The following is a 15,177-nucleotide window of genomic DNA, read 5'->3' as shown; positions in this document are numbered from 1 at the left end:
TTAGAGTTAAGCTCACCAAAACTTTGGTGAGCTTAAGAGCACCCTAGTTCTACTCCTTATCTGATAATATAGTAATTCCTCTCAATTGGAAAAAATTCTCTTAAATAAAGTAAAATAAAGTAAGAAGATATATGGAATAAAAAAATGAATTCGAATTCGATAGAATTCTATTCAATTCGATCGAAACCATCTTCTATTTGTGACTCCTTTACTTCTTCTAACTCTTCTTCTGAAGCAAAGTTTTTGTCATTTTCTTCTATCTCTGTAGAAAATCCATAGTAAAAAAAACAATCCTATTAAATCTATTAATATAATAGCAATCACGATAATTGGTTGTGGAGTTTGCATAATTGTCTTTCTTTTTTTTTTCTTTTTTTTATGAGAATTTTATTTTATAAATCTAAATTAAAAATTAGAAAAAAGCTTAATTTAATTAAAGGATCAAAAAAATAAGCTATAGAGTCCATATTATTTGATTGATTGATTGAAAGTTGAGGCTGACTCTTTTTCTTTTAATTTAATGGATAATTAATTAAATTAATTATATATAACTAATTGTAACTACTTTTTTTTTCAAATCAATTATTTTTTTTTGAGTTTTTTTAGTCATAAATAATTTTATTAATTAATTATTGATTTTCAACCGTCTAAAGTTATATACATTGATTATTAAATAGTCGAGAGTTCTATATTTATCTCTCTTTTTTCAATTTATTCATTTTTTTAAAAAATGAAACTCAAAAATTGATTGAATCGAATCTCAGATTATATCTTTATCTATTCTTCTTTATTTTTTTATTAAGATCAATTTTTTCAAATTTTATATAACATATTTTAATATATGTTAGATATAGAATCTTCAGTTGAATTTTATTATATTGAAACATATGAAAAACATATCATAATGAATAAACTATTTACTATTTTTTCCTTGAAAAAGGGGATTTCAAACTAAAAAGCCAAATCAATCCTTTAACTTTCAAAAGGGAACTAAATTGATCATTTTAAGACTAATATGGTTAATTTGGAAAAGTTTGAAGGATTAATTTGTTTCAATGGAAGTGCATCGGCCATTTTTTTTAAACTAAAGTTCAAGGACAAAAACCTGAATTTTTTTTTATTAGACTGAATATATTATATTATAATTAATATGGTTTATTGATGGAATTTGAAAACAGTCATGTAGATATTGCCGTATGGATGATATTATTTCTCATAATAATGAAGGACTTACAATATGAGCATGAGAGGAAATTGATAGTGAAAGATGAGCACAGTATAAAGAAAATAATTTAGAAATAGTACCATTTTTTTTTTTCTGAAAGCCCTTAGGCATATATTACTTCATAAGCCAGTTTCAATTCACAAACATTGCCACATCATAGAATGATATAAAAGTATATCAAGGCAAAATTAAGAAAAACCAGTAAAACTGCTGCTAAGGTTCAAATATCGGATAGGAGTAGCCAGTGTAGTCCCACCCTTTTATTCTTCCTTTTTTTGACAGATAGTCAGCCAACTCATTGTGACTTCTATTTGCATACTCACAAGAGTGAAATTGGTTGATCTTTTGAAAACTTCCCAGATGAAATTAATCTCACTTAGATCAGAAAGGTTTTACAATTACAATCATGCATTGTTTTTCTTACCCTATTAGCAGTTGTTGATTCTCTTTGTTAACTAATTACCTCCCCCCCCCCCCACTTTCATATGATTTTGCCTTCCTTTGGCAAATAGTTTGCTGGAGAAATTATTTTGACAACACTAGCAATCTTGAACACCAAATTTACACTTCCCTCTTGATTATTGATTAGTCCTCTTTTTTGTTTTGACAGCACTAATGTCAGTCCTAACTGGGAAGAGCTACACACACCGCATGCTGTAAATACATGTATTGAACATACTTGGAGAAGTAAAATTTTGCACAGATGCTTATTGTTTCTGTAATTGTTATTTTTCTGTCAGCTCACATGTAATCTTCATAATACCCAAACAAAGCAGAATACGTATCCTCCCAGTCCCAGGTACCTAACTCAAGCAAATGACAAACGGATTGCCCAGATTAATCCAGCAGGGCCGAAGTATAGGGGTTCTGTTTTTGAATTCGCGCCAATTTAAAAGAACTAATTTGGTCCGTCCGCTTGTAATTTGCTTCAATCAGTTACCTGGGGTGATCCGAATCCAGCAAAGCGAGGCTTGAGGCACAGTAGTAGCTAAAATAAGAGGCATAATGACGTTGTAGAGATAATGGCAGCTATGGCAGTTAATACACTCCAAATGATATATTGTGTTTATTACAGGAGTTATATCTCCATCAACTTGTACTAATTGTATTTCTTTCAAATTTCGATTCCAAATGATATATTTGCTGCAACAAATACACAATGAAAGAGAAAAGAACCCAGTACGTCAACAAAACCAAATAAATCTGTAACTTCCTATGAGAACTGAGAACAGTGGTAATTTGGTTAGTGTAGTACTGTAGTGGTCGTTATATTTTGTGCTTTGGCAGGGTTCTTTTATGGGTTTTAATTTATGTTGTGAGATCTCGTGGGGTCAACTTGAATTATGACAGGCTTTATAAACAACCTTAAATTAAAGCTCTGCCTTCCGGGTACGAAAATGTTTAATTTGTACCAGAAAACAAACATTATTAATTACGAAAGTAGTATTGTTGAAATCTACATCATCAAACTTAGACCAGAAAGGCTCTCCACCCGCAGCTGGTTTTGTGCTCGAGTCTTAGAAACGCCGGACTCGCTACAATCGGACTTCATTAGTTTATGTTTTGATAGTGAAAATCATCTCCTTTTTTTTTTTTAATAGATAAACTATGTCTTGTTGTTTTAATGAAAAGAAAAGAAAGTTCTGGGGTCTTATTGCCGTTGCTTTTGGAAGCAAACTATAATTGCATTACCGTAAGTCCCACTAAAATTATACTTTGGGAATATAATTGAGCATTAGTGCATTACCTCCCCACCTCAGTACAGCTTCTGATTCTCCCTTAAAAAAAACAAAACAAAAAAAATGTAGTTTTGGGATGTTGTACACAAACACAAGAAATAGAACCTTTTTGTTTTCCGTGGCTCTTTGCCTATAATCATTCATGCAACAACACACATCTAACCGTAATTGGTGCTACAAAATTCACGCTAAACCATGAGATTCACGGAAAAAAAAACTCTATATAAGCATAAAATTCATATCACTTGAGGTAATATAAAATTAGAATTTAGATTTGAATTGCCCGACTACTTTGACACAGATATTAAAGGAGTTGTGTATCAGACGATCCAGATCTAAACTAAAATATTACCTCAGACTCAGAGGATATGGAATCATAAATGTAGTACCGGAGAGGATTCGGACCCGCACCAAATATCTCTTATTGGTCCCGCTGAAAACTGTACCATCTTTGCCAAGAAATTGAGTGCATGTCATGTTGACTTTTATTTTATTTAATTATCAGTTCCTAGTTTGTTGTGTTAGTGTAAGAACCGTCATTAGAAAATAAATAAATAAAGGTTGGTTGATGAGGAAAGGGAAAGGAAGCTAACGAAAGTTGAATAATTAATATATATGAGGGAATTAATGAAGCAACAAGGTATAATCATGTGACATTTCGATTAATTCCCTCATATATATAATATTAATTCCCTCATAAAAGGGAACAGACAAAAACAAAACCATGTTCGGCTTATAATTTAATGAGACGAAAAAGCGAAAGCGATGTATGTTGTCGGTGAGGTGATGAGATGATGATTGCCATTGGAGATCCTACAGTTTGAAAAAACAAAAATGAAAGAAAAAATAATGTGAATGTGATCTATTTATGTTGTTCATTTCTGCCACCGACAGTTGCAAAATAAATCATGCCTACCTAGTTAAGTTTGGTAGATCTGATTTAACGGTTTGAAATGTGATGAAATCAGTCATCAGTTGTAACTATTACTTCAAATAATCAGTTGCAATTTTAAATGAAAATGATAAACTCGGTTGTTGTTTTTTTTTTTTTTTTTAAAAAAAAAAAAAACTTGGTAGTCACACTAAGGCTATATTGATAAAATTGCTTACAACATGAGATCCTAAAAAAAAAAAAAAAAAACTTGGTAGTCACAGTAAGGCTATATTTTCCCGAAATTTTATTTAATACCATATTCCAAAAAAAAAAAATCAAATAACCACAAAATTCTGAAAATTCGAAAAATAGGCTGCATCCCCTAGATGCGGATCCCCCTGCCCCTTTCCCCCATTAATGATCCGCATTCAGCTTTCAGAAAAGGGTCCGTATCTAGGGGATGCGGCTGTGTCAAAATGTGATTTTTTTTTTCAGAAAACGTGGTTGTTTGATTTTTTTTTTTTTTCGGGTATGGTATATTTAAAAAATTCGGGAGATTTTCACTGTCTAATTGTCTAAATAAATTTATGTAATTAAAAAGGTTGCTGGTTCAGATCGGACGCTTCAAAAATTAGAGGTGGATAATTAAGATAATTACATTCATACAGACTCGATAGAGACTGTTAACTTTTATTGTAATTTAAAAGGGAGGAATATAGGTTGTTTATTTTTCATTTAGACTGTCAAATAATAATAATTTGTGATGACTTAAAGAAAAATTCCTTTTGAGATTGCTCTCTTTTTCTTAAGATATAATTTAAGTCACAACTTAAGTAACAAGTTTTAGTCAAACAAAAATAATTTAAATTAACTAAAAAAGATTAAGTAACTTAATCTTTTGTAACAACTAAATTTGTCCTTAATATCCGATATTATTTTTATCATCTTAAAAATAAAATAACCATTTTTTTCTCGGAATTCAAAATTTATCCTGACCGCCATTTAAAATGACGACAGTCATGGTGACCTTTTTCTTTTTTTTTTTCTTTTTTTTTGGAATGGCTGCCCGCTAATCAAAATTGTTTTGTTCAAGGCATTGGAAGAGAAAATAGGTGAGTTAACATGAAATTTTTTTTTATAAACCTGGTCATTTTGATCTCCACATTTACTTTTTTTCTATACTGAATTAGCTATTCGGTCTTTAAAGTTTTTTCACTTTTTCACAGACACGGCCACAGAAAATTTGAATAGAAACCTTTTTACTCCAGATCGAATGCTCATTTCGATATCTTTTATCACGGGACACGGGCTTCTTGGTCTGAATTTTAATCTGTTTCGATTTAATTGTTGTGATTCTCTTTTTACTAACAAAGTCAATACATGCATTCCAGAAAAAAAAAACAAGTATTTGTGAGAAAAACAAAGAATGTTCACATGAGCAAAGTGTTTGATCAGATCAATTCACACGCATGAGCTGAAAGAACTATTTATATTTATATTCCTTTAATCTTTTTTTTTTGTCTTCTAAATAACAAATTGATAAGAATGATCTAATTGCAATAATTAAATATTTTAATAAAAAAAATTGAATTTAACATAGCAGTTTTGATTTCATACAGTGCACAAACTAATTACATATGATTTTTATACTGCATGAAGCCAAATTATTGTGTTAAATTCTTTATCCCATATGGGTCGTTATTTAAAAAAAATAAAACAGGTAGCCATTTCAAATGGCAACCATTATGGGTCGTTATTTGAAATGGCGAGCATGGTATTTCCGATTTTTTTCGTAAAAAAAAAGGTTAATGGGTATATTTTTATTTTTTTAAGATGGTGAAATAAAAATTTCGTACTTAATCTACCAACATGATCTATCTATAATTCCATATAACACCACCTCATTTTAAATGCATTTAAACAATCAATTTCTCAATGAACAAACCCCTGGACCCTGGTCATGTTTCATGTATCCCAACTGCCGCTTCTTTGTTTCTTTTTTCAAAGAAACAAAAAAATAACTTAAAAATATCCTACAAGGGACCAGACCAGACTAGTCTCTGCTTCATCCGTCGGTCCAATTCGGACCTGCCAAACTGCCAATCTCTCTAATCGTCCCTATTGGTCACCTGTTTCTGCATTGGATAAACATACATTGTAGAGGATCCCGAATCCAGACCTTTAGATCCTTAATACTACGCCACGTACGATGTACTTCATTTTTAACTTCTCAATTTGCAAAGACTCGGTTCATTTATTAATTTTGCCAAAGAAATTGCAGATGTTCCAAGTATGAACAATTTTTAGGGAGACCGCCGCATTCTCTGCATTAACGCACCGTTTGAGTTTAGCTACGGACCGTGCGATCAAAAGGAACGTGGCCTTTAATATTCGTGCGGATTTAAATCGAACGGTCCTGTATCTGAACTCAAAATCTGAGGTTAACCCAGAGGACACCAATTCGTCAAACTTGGTGCAAATAGCCAAAGTGCCACTAACTCCTTTCTTCCTTCCTCTTTCCTTCCTTTCTTCCAATTGCCGACGCTCGCTAATTTCATTACCGAATCTGAATTCGCTCCTTCACCTTTGCGATTTTCTAAGTTCCCTGGAATATCCCATTTTCGCTCCTCAGATCCACCGATCTGGAGCTCTTTCAACGCAAAAATCCGACCTTTTCTTCGAGGATTTCGCGAAATCTGCTGCAGATGCGTCAATCTTGGGCTGTGGTGTTTGAGATGTGATTGGTTCAGTTTCTCGGAAACTGCTGTTTCTGGGAGATTTTTTTGAAGAGGCGTATTTGGATTTGGTTTTAGTTTGAAATGGAGAGAGGAAGGAGAAATGGAGGATTCGAAATCGAATCGAATGGATTTCATGGTGCGATTGGATATAAATCAAGTGAGATCGAGAGCATTGTAGTGGCGTCTAGCTCAAGCTCGTCTCCTGCACGGTCTTTTGTTCATCCTCCATCTCCCCCTTCTCCTTCTTATACTCATTTGAATTATATCCAGCACAGAGTTACGAAAATGGATACGCTTGCTGGAATTGCGATCAAGTACGGAGTGGAGGTAGATGGAATGCTAGCTCTTGTTTCAATTTTCCTTTTTTCCTTTTTACTGTCATCTTGGCTCGTACCAGCTAGAATAATGCAGTGCTTTGCATTTCTGTTTTTATTACTGAATTTAATATTCAGTAGTGATCTTGAATCATCTCTCTGGTATATGCTGGAGAGAGTAAAATTATGTTCTTTTTTCTTTTCTCCGATTTTATCGGAAATACATGACCTCTTAGTCATCTACAACTTGGCTTCATAAAAATGGTAAATTTAGATTTTTTTTTTTTTTTTTGTTATTTGAAAGATGAGGTTTGCTCAGAATTGAAGCACGGTTGTTGAATTGTGGGGTTTTTACAAAATGTTTCTTTTGGGGGGGGGGGGGGGGGGGGGGGGGGGCGAAAAACACGATTACAGCAGTTGAGTGCTTTGTTATCAACTAAAAAATTTGCTAATCTTGCTCTAAATACAGGATAATTTAAGTCAGTTTACAAAAATATCTCGGCCAATAATATTGCCATTAGCATTGTACTATTGGCCTCCTGTGCTGAGACAGTAAAATTTTGTATATTTTAGGTGGCTGATATTAGGCGGTTAAACGGGCTCTCTACAGATCTCCAGATTTATGCACATAAAATGCTACGGATACCTCTGCCTGGAAGGCATCCTCCTTCACATTACGAAGCCAATGGTTTTGACAGTACCAGGTACACTAGATTTGCAGAGTTTACCAGGAAGTGTCCATACTGGTACAACACTTGAGTAGTTTGTTACCAGCTCTTTGGCTGAACTCACTCTAGCGTGTATCCACAAATTTCAAATAAAAAAACAAAAACCTGAAATATTTGGAGTTTGGATACATGAATAAATTAGATTAACTGTCATATTTGTGATATGATTACAGGACATATCATGACATCAGACTACTTAGCTGAGTAATATATAGGTTTGCTTGCTAGATATTTTGAAACCTGTTAGTTATTGTGACTAATTATGAACTAATTGAGCCTCTCAATATGATCAATAGTTTGTGTTGTGTTGTAGCATGCTTAAAAATGATGTTTTGTTGCATTAGACTACAAAATAACTTTGACAAATGCAAGAGAATACTAGTCTTGTGATATTTGGAGTATAGTGCCTTTACTATGCTCTTATCAGGCCGCCTTTTTATTTATTTCTATATATAGTCCATGTGCCCATGAATTAACATCAGTATAAGCTGGTTTAATTTATGACCCAATGAACTTTCAGTTTCTAGTTTTCTTTTTTCTTTACTATATATTGTGTATCCTTTCATGATCTTACTCTGTATTTTATTGGTGATGTTTTCTAAACTGTATTACATATTGCATGTTACAGAGAGCAGACCCCTCCACGCCGACCCCACGAGGAAATCCTCGACTCACTCCAATCCCTAAAACTAAAACCACCGCGTCATCAAAGTGTTTCTCCTGCCATGAGCCTCTTACAAGGCTACTACGGCCTCTCACCCCCTCCCAAAAAACCCACCAAAAAAGCTAACGAGACAGAAATGACACTGTTGAATTGTTTAGATAAAGAACCGATATTTTTGAACCAAATTTCAAATTCGGAACCTCCTCCAAATCGACACAGAAAAACCCTAAGCTTGGTCAATGGAGATATAACCGAAGAAGGTCCGGATTATGACAAGAAAATCAGGCGGCGTCAGAAGGCTGATGTCAGCCCTGAAAAGCTGTCTAGTAGTAGACCCAAAGGGTTACCTCTACGGCCTAAACATAGCCAGCAAAACCTTACTGCCATGGGAGGGGATCCATTGATTCCTGATGGGTTTCTAACCGTTAGAAAATCATCTAGTACTTCCGATTTACAAGATTCTGACAGCGGGCCCAGTTCATCACTTCTGAGCAAGTGGAACTTGAAACCGGATTCATTTACCTTATTTGATAGCCTTCCTAATCCAATAGCCACTTGGAGGAATAAAGCAGCAAAGGATTAGGCTGAATTTTGTTATTGTTTAAACGAGCCTTGCAATATTTCAAGGTTTGTATAGTGTAGATCATGCATACAGAAGAGGGGGGATTCGGTTGTTGTTTGTCTGTTATCAAAGGTGTCTTTTGAAGAGCAGTAGTATATTTTTTTTTGCTTTCTTTTGGTTTATGGTATAATTAGGGTTAGTAGGAATTCTTTTGTATACATGGCGGGTGCTGTCTTTGGAAGAAAGGAGATATAAAAATTGTTGTATTTGCATTTAGCAAATATTTGAAAAAAGAGAAGGTACTATCATATTATTAAAATTTAGCAAACTTTGTGTGGGTCCTTTGTTTTTCTGTTGGACTTTACTATTCTTAAATAAATCAGAGCAATTGTTATTTGTTCTCTGATGTGGAAATGGACTATTTTTAGAGAACCCACTATTTTTTAGGGTTGTAATTTCTCTCAGTTCAAAAACACATGTGCCTCTTTTTCTCTCTCAAATACAAGTTACCCTTCTAATAAAATCAATCTAGGATTCCTGTTTTCAAGCTCTTAGGTTCTATCCATTGTTGCATCATCTTCTTTGAATGCCCCTCAATGCAGGAGAGAGGGAGAGTAAAAGGAGGCTATCAGATTGAATCAAACAATTTGTATGATAGAATCACATACAAATCAAATGAACTAAAGATTACAACCTCGAGTTCGAGCACCTCTTCTCCCTCTTCTTCCTTTTCTTCTTCCTCTTCTTCACCATCAAATGGTTTTAATTACATTAGACATGAAGTTTGCAAGATGGATACTCTTGCAGGAATTGCAATCAAGTATGGTGTAGAGGTAATTCTCTAGAGATGAATGTTTCTTGAATCTTCTTTTGTTCAATCAAATATCTAAAGCTATTATCTTAATTTAGATAGCAGATGTGAAACGGCTAAATGGCCTTGCGACGGATCATCAGATGTTTGCTCACAAGACATTGAGAATCCCTTTCCAAGGAAGGCATCCTACTATTTACCAGGAAATCAGCCGTGATGCGACCGAGTTAGTAATTTATTTCACTCATTCTAGGTTGATCTTATAATCCACCAAATTTTGAAAATGAATGAATGTGACCAAGGCAATTTGTTGTTGTAGAGTGTGTACCGAACATCGTAGAGAAATCATCGATGGCCTTGAATCCCTCAAACTAAAGTCTCCACCTCATCATCAAAAGACGTGTCTAGCAATCGGGCCACTACATGGACACTATGGTCTCCCACCAATTGTAAAAAGAAAAGATGCAAAACACAAACCCAGTAAATCTTTCTGCTTGGGGAATGAAGATTTACTACTGATTGGCGAGGCAACTCCAAAGCAACATAGGAGGAGTCGAAGCCTATTAACCGGAGAAATGACAGGAGAAAATGGTAATTCCAAAATATTGAACAGGCAGCACCAAAAACCTAATGCTAGTCCCGAAGGATCTTCCGGTACTGGTACGGTACCAACAATAGCATCACTGCTTGTGGATAAGTTACTTACCATTAGGAAATCTTCTAGCACCTCCAATTTGCAGGATTTTGACATTGCATCCTCCTATTCCCTGTTTGTTGCAACAAGCAAGTGGAACTTATTACCCGAAACATTTGCTCTGCCAAGTTTTGATGGTTTTCGCAATCCAATTGCATCTTGGAGAACCAAATCTGCTCAGGATTAGGCTGCTCTTCCTATTATTCCTTTCTTATTGGTTTCAACAAGCCTTTAATCACAGAATTTTTGCATAATGTAGACACTATACATCTGAATAACATTCACTTTAATTTCTTGTCTGAGACATTGTTCTGTACTATTCAAGTTCTTAAAAACCATGATTAAACTCACAATTAAAAGGTAATCAAACTCAGCGTTAAAATTTTGTAAAGGCACCTCACAGTTAAATGAGGATTAAAAAAAAATTAAACCATTAAATGACACCCCCACCATTATAAGATTTAAACATTTTTTAAAATGCTTGGTACATTATTTATTCTGTACAAATATTTCAAATTGTTCTAAAAATTGTAATACACCATTAAAAAAAAAACTCTGATAATTTAAGAGTATAGGTCGTATATGGGAACAAATGAGAGAAAAGATCAGAATTTCAAAATATGGATCTGGTATACTGCACTAGCTTGGAGATGCAACTAGATCTTCACTCAATCATAGAAGTGAAAAGGACAAAAGAGAAGATCAATATTAACATCAGCGAAACAATGCATTTAAATATGTTTGCATTCCATGTTAAAAATCATTGTTAACGACGAAAAGTTACAATGCCAAATGGAACTGAATGGTGCAAAATATAAACCTCCAAAGTTTGATTCCAATTACTGCTGCTCTCAATGCAAAACACACAAGTCGAATTATTTTTCAGAAATTAGCATCTCTTCCTTCGGTAATGCTGTGGTCCTACGAAGAACAAACTGTCATCTGGCAAAATAAGTTTCATTTATTATGCTGTCAATACAAAACTAAAAAAGCTTGCTTTGAGACTGCCAAAAAAAAATGTATACTTTTGCTTGCCTTGTACAAATATTCAGTGCCCATGAAAATCAAACTAGCATATGGCATCAAAATAAGAAGCAAGGGAACAAGAGAAAAAACAAATAAACAAGTACCTAACTAGAAAAGCAAATCTGAAAGATAATCAAGAGGTTGTGCCCTTCTTCTCTCCTTTCTTCTCATCAGTAGTATTGGCAGAGGAAACTTCAGTAGCAGCAGATACTGCATCACTAACAAGAGCCATTGGCCGGTGTTCTATGACCTCATCAATTAAACCAAACTCCTTCGCCTCTTCAGGGGACATAAACATGTCTCTTTCCATGCAATGCTCTATCCGCGCTATCGCTTGACCAGTGTGATTTGCGTAAAGTGCATTTAGCCGCTCCCTCACCTTCAGAAGGTTGCACATGTAAAAGATTTAATATTTGCTTAGTTGCTAATTGTAACAGTTTAACTAGGAGTAGAAAATTATCATCATTGAGTTGTTAGAAACAGCCTCAACAGGTCAAAATACCTATTCACACCAAATAAACATTGACATAACGCATTACACATGCTCCTAGGTACTGTTTTTCCAATTAAACAGCCCATTTAATGTGTTTTAATATTATCATGTATCAAGCAATCACCATTTTGACCCTTAAAGTTCTGAAGTTTTAATATTATCATGTACCAAATTGGTCCTACCTTTAACATTCATTAGAAAAAAATTTCATATATTACAGTCATTTTAGCATTGAAACTAGTGTGGATATGGTAGCACAAACAATACAAATAATGTGGATACGGTTGTAATTATTCATGACATCAAGCATCACTAAAAAATGATACTAGAATCAATGTATGTTCATAAATGAATAAAAATAGTATTCACATCCATCTCACCATAAAAAATCATCAGGACATGGATCTCAATGATGCTTTTTGACCAATAATTAATAATAGGATTAATTTGGTACAAAAAAAGAAAAATTTTAGGACCAATGTGATACTTTTGAAACTTCTAAGGGCCAAAAAGATAAATGAGTGATTATTTTAAGGACTATTTATGTAATTTACTCCTTTTTGTTTACTAACATTAGGATGTCTGTGCTAATCCTACTTTCTTAATCACAAAACGGAATTGATTAATTAAATGATATGATTTTGCAGCAATACGAGTGAGTCAAGGCAGTATAGTTGATTCTTTGCTTTGCTTTACTTTACTAGTTTCAACTGTTGTTATCTAAAAGTAACCACATTACTTGGTTGGCAGTTTCATAAGTAATAGAGCATGGATTATATAATGTCATTTTTTTTTTCAAATTTTATTATAAGATCGACAAAATATTAGAAATTAAAATAAATTTTATCCGGACAAGTATTAGTTATTTTACACTTTTATTTTCAAATAATACAAGAAGAAATACAAAAAAAAAAAAAAACTAAGAATTGAGCTCAAGCCCGATTCTAGTTCAAATTACTGTGAAGTTATAACTCAGTTGGTTTTCAACTCAAGTTCGAATGGATTTGACTTATAAACAAATCAAGCTAGAGCTAGGTTTTAAATCAAAATATCCATCCAAAAAAATAACAGACCTTAAGAATCTCCTTGGCATGAATAGCGATGTCTGATGCCTGACCGGATGCACCGCCAGATGGCTGATGAATCATCACTCTTGCATTGGGTAATGCACGCCTCTCCCCTTTGGCACCTGCTGTGAGAAGAAGTGATGCCATAGATGCTGCCTGACCTATGCACAGTGTAGTCACTGGTGACCTGTCACAGTTCCAGGGGTTACAAATTATTCAGATCATAGTAAATTGGTACAAAGCAAACATTTCAGTCCCAAATTTCATTAATTAAGAACATCTTGATCACAATTTGAATTTTATTCTGATCCCTCCTAGTTAAACAAACTTATGTTAATTTAAAGGGCAATCAAATGCGTAAATTCACAAATTCAGCCACTGCCTGTAAGCATCTCTGAGGAATACATTTCTCTAATCTAGTTATTTATCCTGATCCCTTCTAGTTAAAGAAACTAATATCAATTAACCTGATATATTGCATGGTATCATAAATGGCAAGGCCAGCAGTGACGACTCCGCCAGGAGAGTTAAGGTAGAGGTTGATTGGCTTCGTGGGGTTCTCGGATTCGAGGAAGAGGAGCTGAGCGACTACAACGGAAGCGGTGTCGTCAGCGATGGGACCATTGATGCACACGATGCGCTCTTTGAGGAGGCGTGAGAAAATATCGTATGCGCGCTCGCCTCGGGAGGTGTGCTCGATCACCATTGGCACGAGGCCATAGTGGCGGCGCGAGGAGGCGGCGGGTGCGGAGAGGAAGGAGGGGAGTAGGTCGGAGAGGCGTCGCCGGAGCATAGTGAGGCGGCGGTAGGAGGTGGAGGAAGGAGGGATTTATTAGGGATATAAAAAGATGGAAGAGAATTGGAATTCGGAGAGAAACTGAGAGAATGGGAGGAATTTTCCGAGTCTATATCCTCTGTAGTAACTCAAATTTTGAGTTTAGATCAGGACCGTTCGATCAGAATCTGGCAAATCCAGACCGACGTAGAATGCACGGACCTTCGTTCCGAAACAGATCTGACGGTCCAGATCTGAACTCAAAATTTTGAGTTACTTTAGGTGTGATGAAATTTTCCAACGTTTTTATTCGTCCAAACCAGGTTTCTTGAAAAATAGAACTGAATAGTATTAATGTATTATCCAACAATTAAAGTGAAATGGCGAGTGAATAATTTTTATTAAGATGGATTTAAAATACCGTTATTTTTTAGTATTCGAAAAAACTAAGTATATCAGTTCAAATAGTAAAATATTTAATAATAAAAAATAGTAATAATAGCGAAGCTATGGTAATATGCATATTACGGATCGATCCGTGTTATGGATCTATATCTTTAAATTTAAAGTTTGAAACAATCTATTCAAACCCCTATGCATGATCAACCTTCATATTAAAAAAATGTACTTGTATATCAAATTTTACATTTTTCTAATTTTATTTACTATTTTATAGATAGGTAGAAAATCACTGTTTTTGATTGTTTCAAAATTTTCAAATTGATTTTCTATCTATTTAAAATAACAGTAAAAAATTTCAAAAAAAAAAATACTTTTGGTCTCCAAATATATTTCCATATCAAGATCATAGTAAATGGTTAAAATCAATTGTTTGAACTTTAAATAAGCTAAATAATAATAATAAAGATTCATGCGCACACGTGGAAGAAGTCGGAATACATTTTACAATGAGAGGGTTCAAATGCATCCATGTTTTTGTGCCTCCATCATGCCTCCATCCCTCTCCATCATTTTCAAAGTTCAAACAGTCGATCCGAACCGTTCAACCTAACCTCCATACTAAAACATGTTTGGAGACCAAATTTTATATTTTTAGGAATTTTTTTACTATTTTTTTAGATAGGTACAAAATCAGTAAATCTGAACCATCTAAAAACAGTATTTTTGTACCTATCTAAAAAAATAGTAAAAAAATTCCTAAAAATATAAAATTTGGTCTCCAAACATATTTTAGTATGGAGGTTAGGTTGAACGGTTCGGATCGACTGTTTGAACTTTGAAAATAATGGAGAGGGATGGAGGCATGATGGAGACACAAAAACATGGAGGCATTTGAACCCTCCTCTTTTACAATTATACAATTAATCCTCCTTAATCAGACCACCAAATCTTAGCTTCGGTCTCAGTTGCTTAATTTAACTCTCAGAGTCAGAGCCAGAGGTGGATTGAAACATTATTAGCATCAACCGTCCTTCAACCCAAAGTAGCTTGATTTTACTAGCATAT

The 15,177-nt window shown here is 34.2% G+C and overlaps 3 protein-coding genes across 8 annotated transcripts; 2 read left to right on the top strand and 1 right to left on the bottom strand.

The window, feature by feature from the left end:
- The first annotated feature begins 6,338 nt into the window (after window positions 1-6,338).
- LOC144557250 (uncharacterized) lies at window positions 6,339-9,173 on the top strand. Its single transcript, XM_078305796.1, has 3 exons — window positions 6,339-6,903; window positions 7,464-7,594; window positions 8,247-9,173. Exons 1-3 carry the CDS (start codon window positions 6,658-6,660, stop codon window positions 8,863-8,865), a joined length of 996 nt encoding a protein of 331 aa, XP_078161922.1. The 5' UTR covers window positions 6,339-6,657; the 3' UTR covers window positions 8,866-9,173.
- A 124-nt stretch (window positions 9,174-9,297) lies between these two features.
- LOC144557251 (uncharacterized) lies at window positions 9,298-10,613 on the top strand. Its single transcript, XM_078305797.1, has 3 exons — window positions 9,298-9,677; window positions 9,754-9,881; window positions 9,975-10,613. The coding sequence occupies exons 1-3, from the start codon at window positions 9,441-9,443 to the stop codon at window positions 10,534-10,536; spliced, it is 927 nt and encodes a 308-aa protein (XP_078161923.1). The 5' UTR covers window positions 9,298-9,440; the 3' UTR covers window positions 10,537-10,613.
- Window positions 10,614-11,075: 462 nt separating this feature from the next.
- NCLPP7 (nuclear-encoded CLP protease P7) lies at window positions 11,076-13,847 on the bottom strand. 6 transcript variants are annotated; one of them, XM_078305117.1, is made up of 4 exons: window positions 13,403-13,847; window positions 12,942-13,122; window positions 11,480-11,754; window positions 11,076-11,291 (listed from the first exon to the last, which is right to left on the bottom strand). In XM_078305117.1, the coding sequence occupies exons 1-3, from the start codon at window positions 13,726-13,728 to the stop codon at window positions 11,509-11,511; spliced, it is 753 nt and encodes a 250-aa protein (XP_078161243.1). In that variant the 5' UTR covers window positions 13,729-13,847; the 3' UTR covers window positions 11,076-11,291; window positions 11,480-11,508. The 6 variants fall into 6 exon arrangements, with proteins under 6 accessions (XP_078161243.1, XP_078161245.1, XP_078161244.1 ...); XM_078305119.1 differs by having other exon boundaries at window positions 11,076-11,284; XM_078305118.1 differs by having other exon boundaries at window positions 11,076-11,270.
- Between the last annotated feature and the right edge of the window lie 1,330 nt (window positions 13,848-15,177).

The sequence above is a fragment of the Carex rostrata genome, chromosome 7, assembly GCF_964058835.1.
Source record: "Carex rostrata chromosome 7, lpCarRost1.2, whole genome shotgun sequence".
Lineage (NCBI taxonomy): Eukaryota > Viridiplantae > Streptophyta > Magnoliopsida > Poales > Cyperaceae > Carex > Carex rostrata.
The sequence above is the reverse complement of the archived record's forward strand: the minus strand, read 5'-3'. Positions and strand labels throughout refer to the sequence as shown.

Bases quoted from the DNA above. Each gene is read 5' to 3' on its own strand.
- LOC144557250 (XM_078305796.1), top strand. From the start codon at position 6,658: ATGGAGAGAGGAAGGAGAAATGGAGGATTCGAAATCGAATCGAATGGA. The intron at 6,904-7,463 runs GTAGATGGAATG...TGTATATTTTAG, and splicing joins CGATCAAGTACGGAGTGGAG to GTGGCTGATATTAGGCGGTT. The intron at 7,595-8,246 runs GTACACTAGATT...TGCATGTTACAG, and splicing joins AATGGTTTTGACAGTACCAG to AGAGCAGACCCCTCCACGCC.
- NCLPP7 (XM_078305117.1), bottom strand. From the start codon at position 13,728: ATGCTCCGGCGACGCCTCTCCGACCTACTCCCCTCCTTCCTCTCCGCA. The intron at 13,123-13,402 runs GTTAATTGATAT...GAACTGTGACAG, and splicing joins GATACCATGCAATATATCAG to GTCACCAGTGACTACACTGT. The intron at 11,755-12,941 runs GTCTGTTATTTT...AACCTTCTGAAG, and splicing joins ATGCCAAGGAGATTCTTAAG to GTGAGGGAGCGGCTAAATGC.
- LOC144557251 (XM_078305797.1), top strand. From the start codon at position 9,441: ATGCAGGAGAGAGGGAGAGTAAAAGGAGGCTATCAGATTGAATCAAAC. The intron at 9,678-9,753 runs GTAATTCTCTAG...ATCTTAATTTAG, and splicing joins CAATCAAGTATGGTGTAGAG to ATAGCAGATGTGAAACGGCT. The intron at 9,882-9,974 runs GTTAGTAATTTA...TTGTTGTTGTAG, and splicing joins ATCAGCCGTGATGCGACCGA to AGTGTGTACCGAACATCGTA.